We start from the raw sequence: 27,876 nt of genomic DNA on the forward strand, positions 1-27,876 counted from the left end.
GGGGCACAGTAAATGCTGGACAAATCTTAGCAAAATTGTCCCTTATTTTTGGCCTCTTAATGGGGAAAGTTTGGCTTTATATGGTGGTTAATGATTAATTTACAAATGCAAATCTTGGGTAGATAATTTGCAGGGTTGGGGAGGAGGGGGTGGTGGTGAGTATGGGTTGTGTTTAACAAACTGGGACAAACTCAGCAAGGCCGGCTTGTTCAGATTCCTCTTCTGTGTCCCTTTGTCTTCTGAGGTAAGGATGCACCTTTCCTCTGAGTACAGGGAGGGTACTTCTCACATTAGGGTTTGTGACTTGCTTCAGGGGAAGGTCAGAGAGTTCTTCCTGCATATGCCATTTCTCAAATTTCTTCAGCTCAAACTAGTGACTGTGCTAAGGTGCCACATTTTGGTGTAGCATGTCCTGAACCTCATCAATAGTCACTCCCCTTTTATTTTCAATTTACAGAAATGCAACTGTACTGGAAGCAACGGATTAAAATGTAAAAGGCTGTATAAACTGAGCAGAAAACCCACCTGCAGAGAGAATGACCTGAAACAACTTGCACTGTCCTTCCCATTCTGAGCCTGCCTTTAAATCAGGCAAAACCATTATGGTTCTGCTTCTCCTTTCTTTGACTAGAGTGAGAACAGCACAACTCATGATTTTTGTTTTCCAGAAGACTGGGAGTGAGCGTTAGTGGTATAGTGGTGAGCATAGCTGCCCTCCAGAAGACTGGGAGGGGTCAGCGAAGAAGTCAAGGTAAGCTCACTTACTCGAGAGCATCTGCTGAGAAAAGACCTTTACACTAACATTTGTTCCATCTAACCCCGATGTTTGAGCTTAACTAATGCCAGATAATAAACTTTCCTCTTTTCCTGTTAAGCCAGCAAACTTTGACTCAAGTAGAGGTTTTGAGTCCTCATTGTTTCTTTCATTCCTCTCTGTAAAGAGTATTGTAGGGGAGGAAAACAATATTCTGCCTACCCTTATCTAAGTTCTTAGTTGAGGCCCTTGTAATAAAAAACAGATTAACAAGAGAAAGCAAACAGAAATTTTATTAATGTGTACATCTTATGTACACACTTATTATGTATACACGGGAAATACCAAGAAACTCCCCCAAATGACTTAGGATTCAGGCTTAAATAGCTTATTAATAGGAAAAGGCGAGGGATAAATAGCATATTAATAGGAAAAGGTGAGGGATGATGCAGGCCTCTTGGGAAAGAGTGACTTTCAGGAAAGATGAATGGGCCCTTAGGAGAGGAGGTAGGAGGTGTGAAAGTTGTAGCAAAGTTTGTCAGGCTGTTTTTTCTAGTCCCCTTATTTATGATAAGAATCAATTATCCCTGGTTGATGAAACTCTCCAGGAGGGGATTTATGATTTATGTCATGTGCTCCTTTTAAAGGATCTGTCTTAAGGCTGATAAGGGGAGCTCAAAGAAACCCTCTGTATCTGTTTTTATTTTTTTTTTAAAGATTTTATTTATTTATTTGACAGAGATCACAAGTAGGCAGAGAGGCAGGCATAGAGAGAGAGAGGGAGCCTGCTGAGCAGAGAGCCCGATGTGGGGCTCGATCCCAGGACCCTGGGATCATGACCTGAGCCAAAGGCAGATTAACCCACTGAGCCACCCAGGCGCCCCTGTATCTGTTTTTAAAGCACCTACCTGATGCAAAACAATCAAGAAGCCCGAGTGGCATATTTTGAGGTGCTATATTCTGCTACTCTTCAGTATCATAGCATACTGGACTCTGCATCAGGAGGAGCAATGTTTATTTTTAATGCTAATTTGGAGAAGAGGGAGGTTCGGCATCCACAGCGGAGTTCCTTCCAGGAGTTGAATGAAAACCAGGGCAGGAAGCACAAAATGTTTTATTTTTTCTCTGTTCCCAACACAGGTATGGCCAAACACTGCAGTATGCAACAGGCCTTCTCAAACCTCTCTTCCAAGGTTGTATTTTACTTGAAATGTAAACAATAAAGGTGGGTTTTGTTGTCTCCCAAACACTAATCACAGCAAAGCACAATCAGCTGTTTTGATTTCTTGCTAAAAAGAAATGACACTTTTATTTTCCACTGTTTTATTATAAAAATCAACATTTCATTTGTTACAACTCAGCTTATTGTAATAATCAAAAGGGGATTTATACAAGGTATTTTTATACAGTTTACAATTAAAGCACTTATTTTACAAAAAGGGGGAAGTGAATAGTGGACAAGGGCTGACCAAATGTTGGCCATTAAAATATAAATACATCCTTGCAAAGCACCATCGTACCAAAGTCCATACAAGAAACACCAGCTGACTTTAAGACAATAACAAAGATTAAAGCTTAAGAAAAAAATTTAAAAACACAAAGGATAAACATCTGAAAGCAGCACCAGATCCTTCACTTGCAAATAAGGCTAGTCCAGCTTAAGCTTCTTGGTATCCTCTTAACTCTTTTCAAATTTTCCTACTAACCCCAGATATTTAATTTCATGTAAAATTAGATTTATTCACTTTCTTTTCCTTTTAATATTCATATTTAGGTATATACATATATCCTGCTTATATTTGTTTAAAAAAATGGACAGTTAAGCGTAAGCAAAAGCACACTGTTTCTAAATCTTTGGTGTAAACTTCTGGGTAAACCCTACATAATGGTGAAAATCTATAAGTTAGTTTTCGTTAGGTCTATACTCTGAGTACAAGGAATCACATAGTTTATAGTTGTATCTGTAAAGCCATGAAGATTTTTTCGTGCAATAAACTTAACAACAGTTTAAGGATGTGTTATGAAAAAGGAAAACCAAGTAAAATTTACCTGGACTGTAGGAGGGAGAGGAGGGTAATCAGTAAGATCTAAGATTCCTACTGACTACCCCCTTCTACTCAGGGGCAGGCTTGGTTTAATGAGATGCAGAATCAAGTCCAATGGAAATATCCTGAGTATATGGATTCATGATGCTCATAATTTAAAAATTTTAAACTATAAATGTAAAACGTTATCCCCTAAAACTGAAAATTTCAAAAGCCAAATTTTGGGACTATGATGAAATGATGCCATCCCAGAAGTCAGAAACCACACATATGCTACCAGTACTTTCTAAAATCATCTGTTATTTCTCTTGGCTCATTTTAGGCTTCGGATAAAGAGAGGAGTATCAAATAAAATTAAATTTGAGTTCAAGAATTCTGAGAACATGTTTTAAACAACACTTGATTATAAACTCATGACTCAGTCCCTGTCTACACTTCATGTATAGTCTCATTTGTGGATGCCCAAACATTTGTTGGCCAACTGATATTCACATACTCATAGCCACACTCCAAACATACTACGTATGTCATTATACAGACTTAAGCTTATTAAAAGCTTGGGGTATGAAAAGCCCAAGACTTTGTTTCTCAATTTTGTTAGATGTGTAATGGTAACCAATACACAACTCTTATGGCATGCCAATTCAATAAAGTGGCAAGTTTCCCCTGCAAGAGAAAAAACAATTTTAAAAACATTTCTAGGAATTGAATCTGGGCACAGGACTCCACCAGCACAACTATCACAGAGAAGCAGAAGTAGTCTATTATGATGGCTGGTATCAGGTTGCACAAACATACACAGATTCATCAATAGGCTAGCTAAGCTGCAGCTACTAACTCGGCTTGAAGTATTCTTCATTAATAGGCCTTGACAGCAAAACAAAAAGATTTTACCCCAAAACTAATGGCTACCTAATGCAAATGGTGGAGTTGGCCTTATACAATTACTGACTTTAGAGTATTTTAAAATGATGAACAAATATATCAATTCATGCTAAAATTTTACTGCTCAAAAGTCCTGCCCCCAAATTAATGGCCTATAGATGGAAATGTACTGTAAAGTCTTCATTTCTAAATATATATCATCTCTTCAGAATAGCTGTTCTCAAGGGTCATAATAGCGCCTCATGGTGTATCATACAGTATTTTATATTAAAATAACTAATTTCCTGCTAGACAGACATCTAAGCTACTACAGAATAGCAGCAGCGTCAAAGGCATAATAAAATTTCATGAAAGAAAAATTAATACCGAGAATTCTATCCCTTAACTCTGTTTTGTTTTTTTTCCTTGTGACTATGCCATTATTCGATTTAAGCAGCAAAATCCCTTAGGCCACTGTTCAGAGTTAAAAAGACCACCTCAATGAAGTCTAGTCTACTACATAGTACATAAAAAGTATGCTATGCAAGAGCTCATTTCTCAGATAATTTTAATCACATCAGTAAATAGAATAAGGCATATGTTCAAAATTAAATACTTCAGTATTTAATGACTCTAACAACATTTTATTCTTTTTTTCTTCATGGATAATGAATATAGCAACATACCAAATTCTAAATCCTTTTCTACTTTTTCCCCTGATTTGTGCTCATGTTTTTTTATCTGCAGTTTCTCCAATTAAACCTCTTGTGTCTAATAATCAAAAGAGTTTACTTATGCTTAACTGTCCATGTAATCTGAGGGCCAATCTTTCCTGAATTTTGATAATTCTCTCATTTAAAGGTACCCTCCCCAAAACATTAAGAATCCATCTCAAATACCCCAGAAAGAGGATTCTGAGATTAAGCGGAACTGCCTTCAAATAATTTCAAACAAATTGGCACACAAATCAGTATTTTGCAAGAAGAGGCCATTGCCATCGCAGTACAAGCACTTGGACTGAGATATAACAAGGCAGTATTCTTCTTAATTCATTATAGTGCAAGTTTCCACATGGGAAGCCCACCGGATAAAGATGCACAATAAAAATGTAAACATATAGAATTCTCAAATTCTAATTGATACCCAGTTATTGCTAACCTTTCTATCTTCATTTAAGCATCAAAGGCCCCGTGTCACAGAATACAACTCCAGTGTCCATTCTGTTAAACTGTGAGCACTTTGTCTACCAACAGGAAGAGTTAATGCTTGTTCGCCTGAAATGCAAGACACTGATGGATCACCATTTCTTTATATGCAAAATCAAGTGCACCTGATTCATATCAGGTGTCCCAACAATCTAAGCATTATTCTGAAACCACATATTTTTCCTCTTTAAAAAGATTCCTTAGGTATTTTTAATTGCTTAAAAAGTTTACTTCATCCCTGCCAGAATTCTGAATCTCTTCTTCCATTGTTTTCTCTTGGCCCGAAAATCCAGAGAGGAGGCCTCAGCAAGACAGAATTAAAAAAAAAAAAAAAAAATCATTTGGTAACTAATTGACTGACATCTGGTAAAGTAAAAATACATTAGTTTAAAAACATTTTCAGTTTTAGCAGAGAAGTGCTGGAAACATGTAAAAAGCAGGAAACTGACTTGTGGCAAGGTGGCAGAGCAGTGCTAGAACTGTCCCTCGTCAGCCCTTGAGAGCTAAAGATGCAGCAGCCCAAGGACCAGGCAGGGCAGGCTGATTATGTAAGAGCCTTCCATTATTCCCCTCCACCCAAGTTCTGACAGCTAAGAAGTTACTAGGTTGGCCTTCTCATTTAATCCATATTGATAAATTTGTTAAATTATCTTAATCCATAATGGGATAAGAGAGAACACACAAAAATATATAAGAGGTGAGTATAAGAATAATTTGTGGATAATTTGAAAACAATCTTAACATTCACATTGGGTAACAGGAAGATATTAAACTCACGTCACACATTAAAAGAGGTATGTATGTAGACATTGTTCTGAGAAAAAGTAACCTAAAGAACATGAAAATGTCACAAACAGTTAATAAAGGGAAAATCTAATGATAACAAAAAAAATTCTCTTTTTAAATAGATTGTCTCTAACTGGAACATATTTAAATGTTTTACTAGGAAAAAAACATATATATATAAACGATTTCATATTGTGATATTATGTGCTGAAAGTACTGCAAGGATATATGATTAATTTACAACAAAAACATAATGGTTAAATTTGTAATTCTTAAACATTGCCTATATGTGTTGTAAAAAGAGATTTTAATGAGCATTAAAACAATCTTGGAAGAGGAGCAATAATATGTCTAACCTTTGATCATTATGCAAAAACAGCAGTCAAATTGAAGAGCTAAGCCTACAGAGGAATGGAGCTAGTAGAAATATTAAAATGCACCCTTAATTTAGGAAATTCCATTTAATCAATCCTCAGATAAAAAGTTGTGAATAAATTGTGATATCTTGGCAAAATGTCCTACAAAGCTGCTGGGGGAGGAAGCAAGGTAAAAAACACCTAGTGAAAAAATTAATTCTTTTGCCAGAAGTTGTGGGTTCCAAGGTAGGGACAGAAGACTTGCACACACAAAGAGCCCCACACCTTCTTACCAGACAGCTGATCTCCTAAAATAGCAACACCCAGAAGGGATTTTTATAAATACCTATTTTCCTCACTAAAATAATTGGATTCCTAGAGAAAACAAAGCCCTTTGTCCAAAGTTAGTTTTAATTCCTTTTTTTTCCCTTTTGTGATTTCTTAAACTTGTTGGCCCTCAAATGTTAGTTAACATGAAGGCTATTTGGCTACTTCCAAGTATCTGTGGTTTGCTGCTCTGAGATGGACTTAAATTTTTCTTCTTCTTCTTCTTCTTCTCTCTCTTTCTCTTTTTTTTTTTGGTATCAATAAAGCCCAGACATTCCTGGTCAGTGATGCCTTTATTATTTCTGTTTCCTTTGTATTCAGTCAGTTCACTGGGTTTAAGGCATGCTTTGTGTATTTAGTTTGCAAAAATAAAACTTTTAGTACAAATTTATTTTTTATACAAATTTTTATGGCACAAGCAGCAAATCTGCTGTTTTAAGAAAAATATATAAATATCCTTTTCTTCTGTACAAATATCTCCAGTATTCCCTACCCCATTTATAATTTTTAACTGTACATGGTCTGCCTCATCTTTCTCTAATAGCTCCCTCCCCCCCTCCAGATCTCAACCAAATTTGTATTTACATTTTTGCATTGGAGGCAGTCAGAGGAGGAGGGCCCCTCCTCAGGAGGAGTCTGTACAGGGAGAGGGCGGCGGTGGGTAGAGGTGATGAGAGTAGCTCCTCTCTGTGTATGGAGAAGGTGGGCAGCTTTCATAGTTCTCTTCTGCTGATAGGTACTGGCTTCGGGGTGTGGGAGGTGGAGGCACAGGCTCTGAATCATAGTTCAAGTCACTAGTGTAGCCCTTGGCTGTTGCCACTGAGGTCATTCTCCGGCTGGGAGCATAGTCACTGTCACAAACATCTGTGCTGCAGGGTGTGGTAGGGGGTGCAAAGTGCCGGTAACTGTATGGCCTGTAGCTGGTATAGGAGGAAAATCAAGAGAAGCAGACACTTAGTTTTACAGAAAAGCTTTTTTCCCTATCAGAATACAGAATTATTAAATGTAAACTTCACTTTGAAGATAATGCGCTACTACAATTTAAATTTGTACAGACCAAGAGACAATTTGCAAAGACCAATTAAAGGAAGATAGCACGCATTTCATATTTGCAAATAAAATGTGACTAGAGGCATTTAAAAATGGATAGGTTGGTCATACAGAGGTAAACTCAACCTAGCCTCTGGATGTGTTCTTATACCTTAAGTTAAACCATTTCACTATATTCAAAGTTGTACTTAATTATCATCTCTGGAAAGTCTGTTATACGTTTTGCATTTAGTCTATATAGTGGACTGACCTCACCAATTCTTTTCTTTTCTTTTTTTTTTTTTTTTTTAAGATTTTATTTATTTGACAGACAGAGATCACAAGTAGGCAGAGAGGGAGGGGGCAGCAGGGCTGGAGACCCCAAGATCATGACCTGAGCCGAAGGCAGAGGGTTAACCCACTGAGCCGTCCAGGTGCCCCACCAATTTCTGCTGCCCCATAGTCTGTGAGAAGAATGGGTCTTCACATATTTGATCTTACTCAATCATGTTAGTATTCCTTTAACATTCTTTAACTTAATAATCTTATTAATTTATTAATAATAAACTTAATTTAACTTCATAATCTAAAAAATGTCTGAAGACTTCATTCTCTCTTTAAAACAAATATTGTGCAAGCCATGCTGAATTTTGGTAGACAGCCTAAGGGGCATATCCATCCCATTACTGTCACTATCAGCCAAGAAAAAGTGCTATGGTTTGGAGGAAAGAGTTTTGATCCCCTGTATACAGACAAGCATACTGTCCTAAGAACAAAATGATTAATTCTAAATATTTAAATAATGTAGGGACAGTGTATTTTCCAATATGTGTTTCAGAGACCTAATTTATTTCTTATACTTATTGTTCCACCTTTTCAAATAATCTACAGCCGTTAATCAAGTTTACAGCATGGCTCACTAATAAAAAAGGAACTGAGAAGATATGAACACACCAGTGAAGAGAAGAGCTAGAAGTGCTAGACTTTCTATCGTTTCTACTTCTATCCGTACCTCATATACCACTTGTATTCCAAATATCGTAAAGCTGATCTTATTTCATATTTATCCCAATCAAGGTTTCTACAAACGCTTTGTCATCAAACAAAGTGACTACCAGAGAGGGGTAGGAGCATGTGTAAAACTGAAGGAACAAGCCATAAGATGACCAGTGCTACAGACTGCCACAAGATACTATCCTAAGATATATACACCATTTGGTGTCACCCAGGGTTTGCCTCAAAAGAAATGGCTGCCAAAGACCAAAAGTTACATGACCTGCTGAGCAGGTTCCCAAGCGTTTTCACTACCAATATTGACATGATGTCATAGTACTTTTTAGGTTTTATCTTTCTGTGTCCAATCAAACATTGAGTCCTGGTGAAATTTCCTGGCTCAACATTTAAAGGCCCAACACTTCCATTTTCATGGGGAAGAAAAAAAAACAAAACAGCTAAGAAGAAAGGAAATAAAATTAACAAAATTCTTTTACATTCCAGTCCAGACAAAAATCTCAAATAAGAAATGTTTTTGATGCAATTATGTTCATTTTAATCAATGTTTTATTCAATATAAATATTTATTTATTTATTTATTTTTAAGGTAGGCTCCATGCCCAATGCAGGGCCTGAACTCATGACCCTGAGATCAAGAGTTATTGGATGCTCTACCAACTGAGCCAGCCAGGTGCCCCAAAGAAATTAGTTTTTTAAAAATAAAAATTAAGGTCTTTCATTTTGTTTTTTCAGTTTACAGGTTTCTGCTTCCTATTTTGGCTTTTGAGAACAAAATAGTGGCAAGGAAATCAACACTTAAAACACAAAAACATCAGTTCAATGTCAACATCAGACAGAATCAAGCCTGTCTCAAACAGTCTTATCTATAAAATGAAATGCAAGTGCTGAATAAGATGCTATAAACAGTTTCCACTTGGCTTCTCTACATCTGTAAGGCTGTATCAGGATAATTTGACTACAAGTCTAGGAAACACCTTAACTAGAAGATAACAGGCACTTCAGGGATGCCAATAAACACAACACTCAGTACTTAGAGATCATCACGCTGTTGACTTTCTGCTGGCCTTTGAAAGATAGTGAAGAGACTAAGGATACAATACACTAATACTCCTGCTCACTATGCTCTACAGACACACAGTAGCAGAGAGGCATAATTTCCCCCTTTCTGTCTTACAAATATATTTCATTCATTTTAGTGAGTCATGATTTATTCCAAGCAATTTTATGAGAAATTTTTCATTCCCGATTGTAATAAAGTATGTGAAGCAAGGCCTGAACTTCAGCTTCTCTCGATTTCTCTCGAAATCTGTGCTTACTCTCCCTGCTATTTACAGCTCTCATGACTCTCTGAAGTTAGGTTTGATTGACAGTCTAAGGATGGGGTTTTAGACAGTCTTATGTCAATAGACTATCTTATGTCAATTAGACTATCGGTCAAACCTAACTTGAGCAGTCACCTATTTTGAGATCAGTTATTTTGGTGGGTAACTTTTCCTTAGAATTTTGCCAAAAAAATTAGGGGCTCTACTTTATTACTTTGAAACCTAGCATTATAAAATGTCTGGAAGAAAAGGATGTGTGGTAGGGGCAACATTAGCACTACCAAGACAAAATGCCTATTCTCTCTCAAGTTACCATCATCTATTTATGTAGGGCTCCATCAAACCCACAACTAGAGTCCTTCTTTCTTTTAATAAATACCTTGATTATACTAGAGGAAGATACGCATTACCTGTAGGACCTATGAGTAGAAGGACTATTCGAAGAATAACCAAATTCCATAGTGTAATGTGATCGCTCTGTGGCTGGGGATGGCGGAGGGTTCAAAATCTAAACGGAAAAATAATTACGTTATTAAAATAATAATAGTCTATGCCACATAAAGACCATTACACTTTCCTACATGCTCTTCATTCATCTGTTTGGTATTCCTTTCCATTACAGGATCAGCACAATCCTTTCCCAAAGAACTGACCTCCAATAGTGCTTAGGAATGGGGCTCTCTACTCCTAGAACACCATTTCATCACGGCTACACAGCGAAATGTGATAAGAAGGAAATCTGTAAGTCACTGATTTAAGTTCAGCACAGCTGGGTTCTGATTTTTTAAAATTATAAATGTTTAGAAAAACATTACTGACATGGGAGAAATACCAGGTAGGCTTCCTTTTTTAGAGAGGTCACAGAATGTAGATTCTAACCCTCTCAGGAGATACTACTCAGTAGTTCTACTTTTACCCAAACTATGAAATTACTGCCTAATGCTTTCAAACATGCTGGTTACTACATGGTAACTTAAAGATTTAGATTTAAGGGTGCTTGCATGGTAGTGGTAAATCCTACCTGTAAGCCCTCTATGCCTAAATTCTACACTAAAAAACTCTTTACATTACCATCTTTAGTAGTACCAAACTTTAATTACCATTGAGTACCCCCATTTAAATCTAGGATCCCATTTAACTTAGCATTTAAAGTCAAACAAAGAAAAACAGACTGCTTACTGCAGGGAAGTAAGTGCCTTTGGTGCTTGAAGAACTACTTGATGATGCTCCTGTGACATGAGCTCGGTCATAAGGGGGTCCACTGCTGCCCCCCATGATACTTAGGGAGCTGATCATTGATTTACCTCGAGACATTCCTAAAATGAAGGATAAATACTGAAGATGAATCAGATCTATAAGAATTATTTCCACCCACAAAAAGGTTTTATTCAATACTAGGATTACAAATACCAATAGCCAAATGGTTTGATTTCAAAACAATTTATGCTCTCTTTTCCTAATAATAATTGAAAACACTTAATGGAGAAGAGAAATGAATATTCTCTAGAAGTGAACACTTCTGAGAGCTGGCCTAGAACAAGGCCAAGTAAATACTACCATCCCTTCTCTCCAAGGACAGAAGCAGAACTCTTCAAAATAAGACGTTTTCAACTTTAGAGGATTTGCAGAAGAAAAGGACTACGGAGCGTGGGCAGGACAGATTAAACAACAGATTTACTCAGGAGGAAACTAATCCAGTTTCAAAGACATTAATACAAAGTACAGATTACTTCTTCATCTTCTGGATGCAAATGTTGTTGGAATCACAACCACTGATGCTAAAGAAAAAATTCTATTATTTTCTAAGTGACTTCCCATATTTCACTAACTGAAAATAGTTATAGCAATAAGGAATCATTAACAGTTTCAAAAATCTTAACCGTTTTCTTAGATTTATACCCAGAAAAATTTCTTTTTTTTTTCTGAGAGATTTTGCCTGACACCTCCTTCTCCATATTCATTTAAAAAAAGACTTCTTTTCACTATAGGCACCAGAAGGCACTGAAAAGAAAGCCATACCTCCCTAGGGCAATATGGTCTACCCAAGGACATTGAATTTCTGGCTACTTGGCTATTACTTAGGCATAGCCTAATATATTCCTCCTTACTATCACTCAGCTAATTCCAAATCTCTGCTGAAAAGGAATCTTAATCTTTTTTTTCCCCCACCTTTAGTTGCTGGGCTCTGTAGTACTGAGGTCCCCTGGTAGTGTGCCTAAAGGACCTGTGGTTTATGACTCTCCACCCAATGTCTAGTGATTTACTTTCAGGAGAGGACATCCAAAAATGCAGTGTATTTGTATCTGCAATAAATGCAGTTGGTATGTATAAATGGGCACTATTATATATTTGCTTCATAACCTTTTATAAAAAGAGTGCTAAAAGTAAAAGAGAACATTTGTTCTTAAAATTTTTTAAACCCAAAGTCTAGTTTGAAACAGACTCTAGGTAATACCCTGTTTCATAATGGAAAGTTGGCAACCCTGCCAGGATCCCAGACTTGATTCTCAGTGGATCAGTCTTAACTCACCTGGAAGAGATCCTGACAAAGAACTTGGATGTGGCACATAACCAAGGGGCACAGAAGCTGGTCCATGAACTACATAGTCATTAGTCATGGTTTCCCCATCTCCCTTCATACGTGGACACAACATTCTCTGGCAGATAAAGTATATAGTTCCGGACACAAAGATGGTGACAATTACTCCAATAACTGAACCAACGGTGTTGGTGGCCTGTGGAGCTGGTTCCTCAGTTGGATCTAAAATAAGAATGCAGTACAGTTATATAAAGGAGAAATAACTGTAGACTCAAGATAGTTATTAAAAAGAGGGCTTCTGAGTAGAATGTCTAGTGAAGACAACGCACAACCATTTTTTTTTTGTTTCTATAAATACTTACTCACCATGCCCCATTGGGTATATAGGTTAAGTACCACTAGAAATCAAAATGAACTATTTTTAAGTGAAGACAGAAATAAAACAATACATTGAAAAGTATATCTATAAACTGATGAAAAAAAAGTGGATCATAGATTTAAATGTCATTAAGTTCTAAACACATAGATAAAATTTATTCTACTTCATTTTGTATGTCATAAAGTAACATGGTTATTTTGAATTTCTGAGAAAATTCTAGGCTCAAAAGGGATGGACCTAGGAAAGTCATCAAATGTTTTACCCAGCATAATGAAGAAGCCAAAAGCAGCTCTGAGCATGATTTTAGGTTTGAAAAGTAACATCCAGGCCTGGTGAAGGGAGATTAGAAGCTAAAGAGAGCATTAGCTCTTACACCCAATATGCTGGTGCTTTCAGGGTAAATCTACTGCCTGAGGTCTCCAAGACTTGAGTACTTACAAAGGCCAGAACTAGAGAGCATGAGAGGAAGATCCTGCCCATGGCATTCACCTTTACCAGATTCGTGAGCTATGTGAAGCTTTAGAAGCAGGGGGCATCAGTATCACAGGAAAAGGTAAACAGTAAAAGGGCTCAAGTTTAAAGCATTACTCCTCTATTTGGAAGGAAAATGGTTCCATTCTGAATAGTCGGACCGTATCTCACACTGCAGCTCTTTCGTTCGTGTGTGTGCGTGCGTGCGTGTGTGTGTGTGTATATATATATATATATATTTTTTTTTTTTTTTTCCCCCCCGAGACAGCGAGTGAGCGAGCAAGAGTGAGAGCAGAGATGAGGGACAGAGGTGGAGGGAGTGGGAGAAAATCCAAGGCAGACTACTTGCTGAGCACAGATCCCTACCAGAGGCTCAATTCCATGACCCCAAGATCATGACCTGAGCCAAAATCAAGACTCAGATGCTTAACCGGCTGACCATTCAGGGGCCTTACACTTGCAGATTCCTTAAAAACCTTTCTTCTGCTTCATCTTACCTTAAATCTCCCACCCACACAGCTAAATTTGCCCTCCACTAGATTAAATAAATGAGAGAAAATGCTATCACTAAGTTTCAGAATATGCAGGAGCTGGCAGTTAGATACTTTGTCTGTGGACTCTGGGATACAGATTCCCCCTACTCCTTGTGAGCAGCCATCTATCTTTCTTATCCCTTTCCAGTGCCTTGACATTGCCTTCTAATGCCAAGATGCAAGAAAGGATAGTTTATACTCACTATCTCCAATTCTTAGTCTTCATATCTTAACTCACTGAAATCATGCTTCTATCTTCATGGCCACAGTGAAACTTGTCTGACAAAAGTCAAAATTCTCCTATTTGCCATTCACTAAACTCTTCATCTTACTGACCTCTCCAACCATTCAAAACCGATGGCTCTTGTTTTCTTCTCAAAAATGTGTAATAAATATCCTTCCAAAATACCACTCTCTTAGTTTTATTACCTCTGACTATTCTTTTTCTGTTTCCATTTGTTGGCTTCCTTCTTTTCCATCTCTTAAGTGCAGGTGTTTGCCAGAGTTCTGTCTCTGTCCCGCTATTTTCCTCTACTAAGAAGGACTCTAAGAGAGTTCATCCACTGTCTCAGCTTCAATTATCTTTAATAAAGAGACCAAATCTCTCCCTTGAGCTAAAGACTTATACAACTGACAACAACTTCCCGAATAGCTTCAATGGGATATCCCATTGACAACTTGAATGCAACCTATCTACCCTGCATTCATCTTCACCAATATCCAACAGGTTTTGTGGCTTCCAGGGTAAAGCAGATCATAAATAAATGATGGCATCTGTGGCAAATCAAAGGCATTTAAATTAAATTTTAAAAAGTAATAAAAAACCTATATCAGACAAATATTATATCTGCAGCCCAAGATATGGAATGATTCTTCAGTTTTCAGTCTCTGCTATATGTTCCCGTTAATGACTCCAGTCACTCAGTGTGGTGCTTGTAAGTCAACCTAAACCTGTCATGGTTACAAAAACTTTTTTATTCTATTTCTAAAATCTAACCTCTCCTTTCCACCACCACTGCTTCTCTTGATTTAGAGAATCATCTTCTGCCTGAACTATAAGAGCCTCCTAAGTATTTTAAATTAGAGGCTGCAAGCCAACAGATGATGAAAAAAAATTAGTGGGTTGCAATCCTCACTTTAAAACAGAAGACTTCAAAAAAAAAAAAAAAACAGAGAACTTCAGAATACATTCTATATCATATGAATAAGTACTGCTGTATGACGCTTCTGTTTCTTTATGTGAACACCCATATCTTTGTATTCCTCTTGATGTGATCAAAAAGTGTGAAAGCAATCAACCTAACATTTCCCTGCCTATAATCTTATACTTAAAATCCATCTAATTTTACAGCTTTCACAATTACATAGCCATGCCAGTCCTTTACTTAAGCTTCTCAATGGCTCTCTGTTACTCTGGATGCTGTCTAGGCTCTTTCAAAGAAAAGTAAAGTCTTCTCTGATCTCACCTTTACATGTTCTCTTGCTGATACCCTTCCTCAAGACATTGCCTGTATTCTGGCAATCCCAGTTACATGTAGTTTCGCAAAGGTACCTGTTTCACTCTGTTTTTGGGTAGCATATTCCTCTGCTTGGAATACAACCTCTCCATTTATCTGTTTAATTAAGGCTATCACTGATCAAGACCCAATCTTAAGTACCAGTTTTCTAAGATGTTGTTTCCTTGATGAACCCCATCTTCATTCCTAAAGATTGGACCACTCTCTTTTAAAAAAATTAAAAAAATTAACATATAATGTATTATTAGCCCCAGGGGTACAGGTCTGTGAATCATCAAGCTCACACACTTCCCAGCACTCACCATAGCACATACATTCCCCAATGTCCATAACCCAACCACCCTCTCCCTCCAACCCCACCCCCCAGCAACCCTCAGTTTGTTTTGTGAGATTAAGAGTCTCTTATGGTTTGTCTCCCTCCCGATTCCATCTTGTTTCATTTTTTTCTTCCCAACTCCCCAAGCCCCCCACTTTGCCTCTCAACGTCCTCATATCAGGGAGATCATATGATAATTGTCTTTCTCTGACTTATTTCACTCAGCATAAGACCCTCTAGTTTCATCCACATCATTGCAAATGGCAAGATTTCATTTCTTTTGATGGCTGCATATATTCCATTGTGTGTGTGTGTATATGTGTACACACACCCCCACCCCACACCTTCTTTATCCATTCATCTGTTGATGGACATCTAGGTTCTGTCCACAGTTTGGCTATTGTGGATATTGCTGCTATAAACATTCAGGTGCATGGGCCCCTTCAGATCACTACATTTGTATCTTTAGGGTAAGTACCCAGTAGTGCAATTGCCAGTTCGTAGGGTAGCTCTATTTTCAACTTTTTGAGGAACCTCCATGCTGTTTTCCAGAGTGGTTGCACCAGCTTGCATTCCCACCAACAGTGTAGGAGGGTTCCCCTTTCTCCACATCCTCGCCAGCATCTGTCATTTCCTGACTTGTTAATTTTAGCCATCCTGACTGGTGTGAGGTGGCATCTCATTGTGATTTTGATTTGTATTTCCCTGATGCCGAGTGATATGGAGCACTTTTCATGTGTCTGTTGGCCATCTGGATGTCTTCTTTGCAGAAATGTCTGTTCATGTCTACTGTCCATTTCTTGACTGGATTATTTGTTCTTTGGGTATTGAGTTTGATAAGTTCTTTATAGATTTTGGATACTAGCCTTTTATCTGATATGTTGTTTGCAAATATCTTCTCCCATTCTGTCAGTTGTCTTTTGGTTTTGTTGACGGTTTCCTTTGCTGTGCAAAAGCTTTTGATCTTGATCTTCATCCTTGCTTCCCTTGCCTTTGGTGATGTTTCTAGGAAGAAGTTGCTGGCGGCTGGGGTTGAAGGGACCACTCTCTTTTTTGATGCTACTACTTACACAGATCTCTATTACAGTACACTTAGTATCACTTATTACATTCCCTTATCAAGAGTGTCTACTATGAGCTGGGCCATAGATATTATATACACTGAATTGTTTCATTTTCTCACAGCCACCAAGCTAAATATTATTTTCATTTTAAAGATAACAACAAATAATTTGCTGGTAAGAGGTGGAGCTAGAATTAAAATCCATCTCCATTTAGCTTTAAAATCTTTATTCTTACTATTACCTCAACCAGAGAGGACTCTGAGAAACTTGGTACAGGAAACCTCAACACATGGCAGGTATTCAGTCAAAGCCTGCTGAATAAATGAATAGGTTCTAAAAGTCTTAGCAAGGACCCCATTTGAATTTTGTAAAAATACCAGCTTGAAGTTTTCATTACGTGTAAAGAGTTTTTAAATGAATTCTACCTAAATTCCATTAAATCAGTCTGACCAGGTAGACCTGCCTTATGCTGAATTCTATTCAGAACTAAGTTTATCACTTTGGGATATATTTTATGTCAGGGCATTTGTCAATAGTTATGAACCTTGATGAAACTATCAGTTATGTATGCTAGAGTCCTTAGGCATAGGGGTATATATTGGCCTACGAATCCTTAGCCTTCACTTTAAGGAAGCTCTTAACGTCATTAAGAAACTGGTAGAAACATGTCAAGAAAAAGTGAGAGATGATAAACATGGGCTAATGTTCAGAATCTCAAGTTTACACCACTGATTTCTACATATCTAAATGGTTTGAGCATTTCCTAACTTTAGTTGTGGCAAAATAATATTTATTCCTTTCTGATGTTTTCCTTAATGTTTCTGTGAAGATATTTGTGCAAAGAAAACTGCTATCTGTAAGGAATTAGTAAAGCAAAACAAAAAAATCCTGGTACAAATAATTAACTTAATATTAATGCTTCTTTTCTTCTTCTTCTTTTTTAAGATTTTTGTTTATTTGTTTTAGGGAGAAAGAGAGAGCACAGCAGGTGGAGAGGGAGAGACTCTCACACAGACTCCCAGCTGAGGAGGAAGCCCCATGTAGGGCTTGATCTCCTAACCCTGACATCATGACCTAGCTGAAATCAAGAGCTGGACACTTAACTGACTGAGCCACCCAGGCACCCCTAATGCTTGTTTCTTAATAAAGAAATACTAATTATAAGAGAAACTCACCTATGAAGAAAAGGAAAAAGTATTTTAAAAATTCTCCCGTAAGAGCATTATATAAGGTTTTAGTCCTACTTACAACAATCCAATTCATCAGACTTGTCACTGCAATCCACATTATGATCACATTTCTTATGTTTTCCAATGCACTGACCGTTCGAACAGCGGAACTGATCAATTAAACAAAGCACTGGGGGAAAAAATGTAAATAGTTTACTTATTTTTACTAGCATGTAAAGTCAAAAAGTACTTTCTGGGTGTAAATGAAAAACAAATTAGACTTTAAAATATAACTTAAAAATTATTCTCTGGGGATTTCCATTGGTAGAGAGAAAAGAGTAGAAAAAAAGAAATCCAGCAGGAAATTTCCTATTTTGTTCTTTATATGAAATTAGGATCCTCTTTCACTAATAATTCTGATAAGAATTAAAGAATTCTATATATGTGCATTTTTTTAAGGTTTATTTATTTATCTGAGAGGAGAAAGTGCACATGAGCAGTGGGGAGGGGCAGTGGGAGAAGGAGACTTCCTGCTAAGCAGGGAGCCCGACATGGGGCTGGATCCAAAGGATATTGGGATCATGACCTGAGCGGAAGGCAGAGCTTAACCTATTGAGATACCCAGGTGCCCTCTATGTGCATTTCTAGACATTAAACAATTCTAGAGAATTTGTTTTTACCATGTTAAAGGTTAGTGGTGCAAAGAGGAAAATATGAAACTATTTTATATTGTAATAAACAAAGCTACTAATTCAGAGTTCACTGGAAACAAGGACTATTTTTATATACTGAAGGTCTAACTTTTGTGCCTCATCCCTCAATCTGCAAAGCTTATTAAGGTGTATAGACCTTATGTATAGCTTATTAAGGTGTATAGACCTTTACTCCACTTAAACTTATGTTTAAGTGGAATAAAACAACAATTTGGAACATGCTATTAGGTTAAACATAAAGTCAAATGCACTTGAAAAAACCCCAAATCTACTAAGCCAAAACAATACTCTAAATTTCAAACAACTGAACATTAATGGAAAAAAAGACGACACAACCAGGCCCCAAGAATTTTGGATACCTTCACAGTTCTTCTCATCTGATTTATCCTGGCAGTTTGCATCTCCATTGCATCGGAGGGCACCATCAATACACTGCCCACTGGCACACTGGAACTGGGATTCTGAGCATACAGGACAGTTGAGCTCATCACTATGGTCTTCACATTCAGTAAACCCATCACAGCGCCATGCCACAGGGATACAGTCAATTTCTCCCGTGAAACAAGTAAACTGCTGAGGAGAACATGTTGGGGGTTCTTCAAATGAACAAGGGGGAGAAAAGTGACAAAAACACAACAGTCACACAAATGTACAAACATACTTGAGTGAAGCTCTCTTAATAATTAACATAGGCAAAACATTTAATAGATAAAATATGTAAACTAACCCATCTAACCAGAGGAGAAATACAATTTTTACACTACTACATTTAGATTTACCAACTTGCAAAAGTATAAGACAGAAAGTTTGCTCATATATTATAATTCAAGTACGATTATTTGCAATCCATTATAATCTCACACATAACCGAGGAATAATCACTAAAATCATCAACCTACAAATGTTTTAAAGTTAGCCCAGAATTCATAAGTTTTCTAGTGCTGAGGTTCTCAAAGAGTGCTCCAGGAATAGGGGATCTACAAAGTCAAAACCATTTTATAATAATACTGAGATGCCATTTGCCTTTCTCGCTACACTTGCCCTGACTCATCAAAAAGGAATGACTGGTAAAAGTCTTGGCACCTTAGCAAACTCAAGGCACTGGTATCAAACCATTACTAGTAGTCACTGCATTCCATACAACCACACACTCACAGTTAAAAAAAAAAAAAAAAAAAGCCAGTTTTATATTTAAATGTTCTTGATGAATCAGTAAAAATATTAACTACATTAAAATAAACTCTTGGAATACATGCTGTCTCTTCAATAGAGTTTGAAAATGGGAAGAATGTGTAAAAATTCATTAACCTATTGAGATACATACCTCAGTATGACAGTTTCTCATGGGAGACTGTGAGGTGTAAGCTCAGACCAAAATGGAATGCCATTTTTATATTAAATTGAAAGAACTGACAAATAAACTATAGTTATTTACATTTAGGTATCTGGCAAGAAGTTAAAAAAGAAAAAATGAATTAGCGAGGAGAGAGTCAAGGTGGTGGAGGAGTAGACCTCAGCTTCGTCTGGTCCTAGGAATTTGGCTAGATAGCTATCAAATCACTCTGAACACCTGTGAACTCAACTGGAGATCTACGAATAACTGCAACTCTACAGATAGAAAAGTGACCATTTTCTGCAAGGTAGGAGGTGTGGAGAAGTGAATCTAAGGCCATATATTGGAAGATAAACTGAGGGGGAAGGGAGCCTCCAAAAGCCAGCACCCAAAAGTGATAGAGCAACAGATCTCACAACTTTTAGAAGTCTGCCCTGGTGAGAGATGTCCCTGACTAAAAGGTGCCAGATGGCGAAGCAGGGCGGAAACCTGGGTGGGACAGTGTGGTCTCGGGATCCTCGGGGTCACAAGACAACCAGGGGTGCCTGAGCCAGCAAAGTTCCCAGGCATTGGAGCAGGGAATGTGGCTGCAATCAGTGAGCTCAAGAGTGGGCTCTCAGCTTGGAGCTGCCATATACTGCCAACCCAGGCACGGTGGGGCAACTGCTCTCCAAGCAGGGGCTCAGTGAGCAGCAGACCCACGGCAAGACCCTACTTTCTCCCCTGGGGAGAGTGGCACAGGTGCACACCACACAATTCTGTAGGGGTTGGATCCTTGAAATGGGGTTGTGGGCCTGAGATAGAAATGCTTGGTCACAGGCTGGGTGAGCACAGATAGCGGTCAGAGATGGAAGTGACCAACTGCTTTTCCCCGAGGGCACACTGAGAAGTGGGGCCCCAGCTCTCTGTGCAGGGGCTGGAGATTGGGAAGCCACCATTTTCACTATCATCCTCTAAAGGGAATGGAAAGCCTTCAGGGAACAAAAGTCACAGAAGATAATCTGGAGCCACTTACTTATCTGCCTCCTCGCAGAGGCAGCACAATTCCACCTGGGGCAAAGACACTTGAGAATCAATGCAACAGGTCCCTCATCCAAAAGATCAGCACGAACATCCATCCAGCTAAGCCCAAGTTCATCCACCATCATACACAAATGCAAAACTACAGAACCAGGGGAAAATAGTATATAGAATTCATGGCTCGCTCCCCCCCCCCCATGATTCCTTAGTCTTTCAATTTTAATTTTTTTGTCTTTCCTTTTTCAACCAATTTCTTATTTTAGCAACTTTAAAAATTTTTCATTTTTACAGTTAAATTCTATTCTTTTAATTTTTGTATATATAAGTTTTTCTTTCTTTATAATTTTGGGATGCAGTTTCTTCTAACAAACAGACCAGAGCACACCCAGAATCTAGTGTATGAACCTGTTCTCTTAAACCTATCTGATCATATATATTTTTTTTACTTTACTTTTTGTTTTGCCAAAGTCTTTTTAAAAAGTATCTTTCTAATCACATTCTATCTTTTCAATGTATTTAATTTTATTTGTGTGTGTGTGTGTGTGTGTGTGTATATATATATATATATGTTTTTCTTTCTTTACAATTTTGAGATGTAATTTTTTCTAACAAACCAACCAAAATACACTCAGCACTGTTCTGTTCACCTGTCTGTTTATAATCTTTCTTGTTTTTTTTGTTTATTTTCTTTTAGCATTCATTTTTACAGTTACATTCTATCCTTTAATTGTATTTAATTTTATTTTTGTACATATATAAGTTTTTCTTTCTTTACAATTTTGGGACCCAGTTTTCTCACAGACCAAAATATACATAGGATCCAGTGTACTGCTCGGTTCTGTTCAAATGTCTGATTATATGCTATATTTTTTTAATTTTAATTTTATTGTTTTTCTATTTGGGGTCTCTTCTGATTTGTCTAGTCTATATTTCTCTGGCATTGCTGCCATTTTAGTACTCTGTTCTCTCATTCAGCTATTCTTCTCTGGACAGAATGACAAGACATAAAAACTTACCTCAAAAAAAGAGAACAAGAGGCAGTTCTGACTGCCAGGGACCTAATCAGTATGGATTTAAGTAAGATGTCAGAACTAGAGTTCAGAATAATGATTATAAAGATGTTTGCTGGGCTTGAAAAAAGCACAGAAGACACTAGAGAATCTCTTTCTGGAAAAATAAAAGAATTATAATCTAATCGAGTCAAAATAAAAAATGCTATTAGTGAGATGCAATAAAAAAATGGAGGCTTTAACTGCTAGGAGAAATGAGGCAAAAGAAAGAATTAGTGATAGAGAAGACAAAATGATTGAGAATAAAGAAGCTGAAAAAAGGGGAGAGGAATAATTACTGGATCACAAGGGGAGAATTTGAGAGATAAGTGATACCATAAAGAGAAACGATATTATAATGAAGAGGAAAGAGAGGGGCAGTAAGTATATGGGAGCAAATTATACCAGAGAACTTCCCTGATTTGGGGAAGGAAATAGGCATTCAAGTCCAGGAGGCACAGAGAACACCCCTCAAAGTGAATAAAAATAGGTGAACACCCTCACATATAAAAGTGAAACCTGCAAATTTCAGAGACATGGAGAAAATCCTGAAAGCAACTCCAGACAAGAGGTCTGTAACCTATGAGGGTAGAAACATTAGACTGAACCACAGAGACCTGGCAGGCCAGAAAAGACTGGCATGATATATTCAGGGTGCAAAATGAGGAAAAATATGCAACCAAGGACACTTTATCCAGCTAGGATGTCATTCAAAATAGAGATATAAAAAACTTCCAGGGCAAACAGAAACTAAAAGAATTCATGATCACTAAACCACCCCTGCAAGAAATATTGAAAGGGATTCTGTAAGTGAAGAGAGAGCCCAAAAGTAACACAGACCAGAAAGGAACAGAGACAATATAAAGAAATAGTGACTTTATAGATAATACAATGGCACTAAATTTGTATTTTTTAATAGTTACTCTGAATGGTAAATGGGCTAAATGCCCCAATCAAAAGATATGGAGTATCAGTTTGGAAAAAAAGCAAGACCACTGATATGCTGTCTGCAAGAGACTCATTTTAGGCCAATAGACATCTCCAGATTTACACTCAGGGGATGGAAAACCATTTATAATGCTAATGGAATCAAAAGAAAGCTGGGTGGCAATCCTTATATCAGACAATTAGATTTTAAACCAAAGATGGTAATGAGAGATGAGGAGGGACACTATATTATAACTAAAGGGTCTATCCAACAAGAAGATCTAACAATTGTAAATATTTATGCCCCTAACATGGGAGCAGCCAATTAAATAAACCAATTGATAAAATTAAAGAAACACATTGATAATAATCAATAATAATAGGGGACATCAACACCCCATTTTACTGCAACAGACATACTGTCTAAGCAGAAGATCAACAAGGAAACAAGGGCTCTGAATGACACACTGGACTAGACAGACTTCACAGATATATTAAGAACATTCTATCTCAAAGCAAAAGAATACACATTCTTCTTAGGTGCACATGGAACATTCGCCAGAACAGATCATGTACTGGGTCACAAATCAGGCCTCAACTGGTAACAAAAGACTGGGATCATTCCCTGCATATTTTCGGACAACAATGCTTTGAAACTTGAACTCCATCACAAGAGGAAAGTTGGAAAGAACTCAAATATAGGGAGGCTAAAGAGCATCCTACTAAAGAATGAATGGGTCAACCAGGAAATTAAAGAAGAATTTTAAAAATGCATGGAAACAAAGGAAAATGAAAACATAACTGTTCAAAACCTTTGGGGCACAGCAAAGGCAGTCCTAAGAGGGAAATATATAGCACTGTAAGCCTTACCTAAGAAAGGTCTCAAATACACAACATAACCTCATACCTAAAGGACTGGAGAAAGAACGCAAGTTAAGTCCAAACCCAGCAGGAGAAGAGAAATAATAAAGCTTAGAGCAGAAATCAATGAAATAGAAACCAAAAGAACAGTACAAAAAGATCAAAGAAACTAGAAGTTGGTTCTTTGAAAGACTTAATAACATTGATAAACCCCTGGCCAGACTTATCACAAAGAAAAGAGAAGGGGCCCAAATAAAGAAAATCATGAATGCAAGAGGAGAGATCACAACCAACACTGAAGAAATACAAACAATTTTAAGAACATATTATGAGTAATTATATGCCAACAAATTGGCAATCTGGAAGAAATGGATGCATTCCTAGAGATGTACAAACTACCAATACCGAAACAGGAAGAAAAAGAAAATCTGAACAGATACATAACCACGAAGTAAATTGAAGCAGCAATAAAAATTTCTTAAAAAAACAAAACAAAACAAAAAAACAAACCAAGAATCCAGGGCCAGATGGCTTCCCAGGGGAATTCTACCAACCATTTCAAGAAGAATTAATACTTATTCTTCTGAAACTGTTTCAAAAAATAGAAATGGAAGGAAAACTTCTGAACTCATTCTATAAGGGCAGCATTGCCTTGATCCCCTCATTCTATAAGGGCAGCATTGCCTTGATCCCAAAGCCAGACAAAGACCCCACCAAAAGCGAGAGTTACAGACCAATATCTCTACTGAACATGGACGCAAAAATTCTCACCAAGACACCAGGTGAGGATTCAACAGTGAATTAAAAGGATTATTCACCATGACCAAGTGGGTTTTATTCCTGGGCTGCAAGGGTGATTCAACATCCACAAATCAATCAATGTGATAACACTATGTTCATAAAAGAAAAGACAAAAACCATATGATTTTTTAAATAGATACAGAAAAAGCATCTGACAAAGTACAGCATTCGTTTTTAATTAAAACTCTTCACAGTGTAGGGACAGAGGGAACATACCTCAATATCATAAAAGCCCTACACAAAAGCCCACAGTGAGTATCATTCTCAATGGGGAAAACTGAAAGCTTGTCCCCTTAGGTCAGGAACAAGGCAGGGAAGTCCACTATCACCACTGTTGTTCAACATAGTACTTATGCTAGCCTCAGCAATCAGACAACAAAAATAAATAAAAGGCATTTGAATTGGCAAAGAAGAAGTCAAACCCTCATTCTCCCCAGATAACATGATACTCTATGTGGAAAACCCAAAAGACTCTACCCCAAAACTATTAAAACTCATACAAGAATTCAGCAAAGTGGCAGGATATTAAATCAATGCACAGAAACCAGCTGCATTTCAATGCAAAAAATGAGACAGAAGAAAGAAAAATTAAGGACTCGATCCCATTTACAACTGCTCCCCAAACCATAAGATACCTAGGAATAAGTCTAACCAAAGAGGTAAAGGATCTATACTCAGAAAACCATAGAATGCTCATGAAAGAAATTGAGGAAGACACAAAGAAATAGAAAAATGTTCCATTCTCATGAATTGAAGAACAAATATTGTTAAAATGTCTCTGCTACCCACAGCCATCTACACATTCAATGCAATCCCTATCAAAATACCATCAGAGCTGGAATAAATAATCCTAAAATTTGGAAGGAGCCAGGAAAGACCCTGAATGGACAAAGAAAAGTTGAAAAAGAAAACCAAAGTGGATGGCATCACAATTCCAGACTTAAAGCTCTATTACAAGTTTGTAATCATCAAGACAGTGTGGCACTGGCACAAAAAGAAATGCGAAGATCAATGTAACAGAATACAGAACCCAGAAATGCACCCTCAACTCAATGGTCAACTAATGTTTCACAAAGCAGGAAAGAATATCCCATGGAAAAAAGATGGTCTCTTCAACAATTCGTGTTCAGAAAATTGGACAGCCACATGCTGAAGAATGAAACTGGACCATTTCCTTATACCTTACACAAAAATAGACTCAAAATAGAGGAAAGACCTAAATATGAGACAAGAATCTATCAACATCCTAGAGGAGAAGACAGATAGCAACCTCTGTGACCTGGGCTGCAGCAAATTCTTGCTAGACATATCTCCAAAGGCAAGGGAAACAAAGGCAAAAATGAACTACTGGGACTTCATCAAGATAAGAAGCTTTTGTACAACAACGGAAAGAGGTCATAAAACCAAAAGACAACCAATAGAATGGGAGAATATATTTGCAGATGTCTTATCAAATAAAAGCCTAGTATCCAAAATATTTAAAGAATTTATCATATCCAACAACCAATGAACAAATAATCCAATCAAGAAATGGGCAGAAGACATGAACAGACATTTCTCCGCAGACATACAAATGGCCAACATGAAAAAGTACTCAACATCACTCAGCATCAGGGAAATATGCAAATGAAAATCACAATGAGACACCACCTCACACCAGCCAGAACACCTAAAATGAACAAGTCAGGAAACAACAGAGGATGTAGAGGTGAGAATGTAGAGAAAGGGGAACCCTTTTACACTGTTGATGGGAATGCAAGCTGGTGCAGTCACTCTGAAAAGCAGTATGGAGGTTCATCAGAAAGTTGAAAACAGAGCTACCCTATGACCCAACAATTGCACTACTGGGTATTTACCCCAAAGATACAGATGTAGGGATCCAAAGGCACACGTGCACCCCAATGTTTATAGCAGCAATGTCCACAATAGCCAAACTATGGAAAGAGCCCATATGCCCAGTGACAGATGAATAAAGATATGGTATATATACATACTATGGAATACTACTCAGCTGTCAAAAAAATGAAATCTTGCCATTTGCAATGATGTAGACTGAACTGGAGGGTATTATGCTAAGTGAAATAAGTCAATCAGAGAAAGACAATAATCAAATGATCTCACTCATATGTGGAATTTAAGAAACAAAACAGAGGACCATATGGGAATAAAGGGAAAAAATAAAATGAGATGAAATCAGAGAGGGAGACAAACCATAAGAGACTCCTAATTACAGGAAACAACCTGAGGGTTGCTGGAAGGGAGGGAGCAGGAGAATGGAGTAACTGGGTGATGGACATTAAGGAGGGCAAGTAATATAATGAGCACTGGGTGTTATACAAGACTGATGGATCACTGACCTCTACCACTGAAACTAAGAATACATTATATGTTAATTAATTGAATTTAAATAAAAATGAATTAGCAAGCCTGTTACTTCAAGGAAAACAATGGCACACAACACTGTACTTTTGCAACATATTATAACACTGGAGCTTTCAATCAGAAATTATAATTTTGGAAAACCTGTATCCAACACTGCAAGCTTGACAGATTCCCCCTACTTAAAAAAAAGTTTTTTCTAATGAGATTGGTGGTGATATAAACACGTGATTTTTGATAATGTTTAAAATCTGAAGATCTGGAATTTCTGACTGGAATTCTAGTATTTCCAAATGACCATGGTGTAAAGTTACAAAACCATGCCTGGGTAAAATATCCATTCGGAGCACAAAACAGATCAATGGTTTTTTGTTTTTTTTTTTTCAGATCAATGGTTTTTAATATAAGAGATTATAAAAAGTTAATATGGTTTCAAATTCCATACAGCAACTTAACCTACAGAAAACTACCACTTGCAATATCTGATACAGAATTCAAGATATATGCAATATTATTTGAAAAGACTATTACTATAGCTCTGTTCACCAACTACACTTCTGTCTGAGGCTAAATTTCCTTATGTATTTCAACCAAAATCACATACTATAACAGATTGAATGCAGAAGCAGACATGAGAATCCTGCCACCACTGAAGAGATTTACAAAAATGTAAAAACAATGTCGCATTTCTCACTAAAATTATTTTGTTTCAGAAAACATAGCCAACTTTAACAGGTTTAACTTGAGAACATGTAAGGGTTTATTATTATTTTTAATTTTTCAATGTTCTTGGTTTTAATTTCAACCACTAAATATAAACATAACCTCTGCAAACAAAAGGTGTTTGGGGTCCTCAATAATTTTTTAAAATGTAAAAGTTGCTGAGGTTCTCTGAGAATTCCCATTCAAGCCCAATTTCCTTGTTTCTGCAAATGAGGATACTGAGGCTCAGAGACGCTAAGTGACTGCCCAAGCTCACAGCGCTTCCTATAAAGAAGTGATAATTTAAAAAAAAAGACAGGACCAGAAGGGCAGTCTCCTTAGTTTTAGCCCACTGCCTCTACTATTATAGCACAGCCGTGCTGACTTCATTTAAATACCTG

General features: G+C 37.2%; 1 protein-coding gene across 2 annotated transcripts in view; it reads right to left on the reverse strand.

Annotated features, from left to right (window-relative positions):
- Positions 1 to 2,060: 2,060 nt before the first annotated feature.
- The window catches only part of LRP6 (LDL receptor related protein 6), a 167,728-nt gene continuing 141,912 nt past the window's right edge, over positions 2,061 to 27,876 (reverse strand). The window contains exons 18-23 of one of the 2 annotated variants that reach the window (XM_059402617.1): positions 18,763 to 18,999; positions 17,770 to 17,880; positions 12,233 to 12,463; positions 10,882 to 11,018; positions 10,113 to 10,210; positions 2,061 to 7,257 (exon numbers count right to left, since the gene is read on the reverse strand). In XM_059402617.1, the coding sequence (XP_059258600.1) occupies positions 6,963 to 7,257; positions 10,113 to 10,210; positions 10,882 to 11,018; positions 12,233 to 12,463; positions 17,770 to 17,880; positions 18,763 to 18,999 (1,109 nt within the window). In that variant the 3' untranslated portion in view covers positions 2,061 to 6,962. Of the gene's footprint in view, positions 7,261 to 10,109; positions 10,211 to 10,881; positions 11,019 to 12,232; positions 12,464 to 17,769; positions 17,881 to 18,762; positions 19,000 to 27,876 lie in introns of both variants that reach the window. The other variant, XM_059402616.1, reaches the window with a different exon arrangement.

This window comes from Mustela nigripes, chromosome 6, assembly GCF_022355385.1.
Source record: "Mustela nigripes isolate SB6536 chromosome 6, MUSNIG.SB6536, whole genome shotgun sequence".
Taxonomy (NCBI): Eukaryota; Metazoa; Chordata; class Mammalia; order Carnivora; family Mustelidae; genus Mustela; species Mustela nigripes.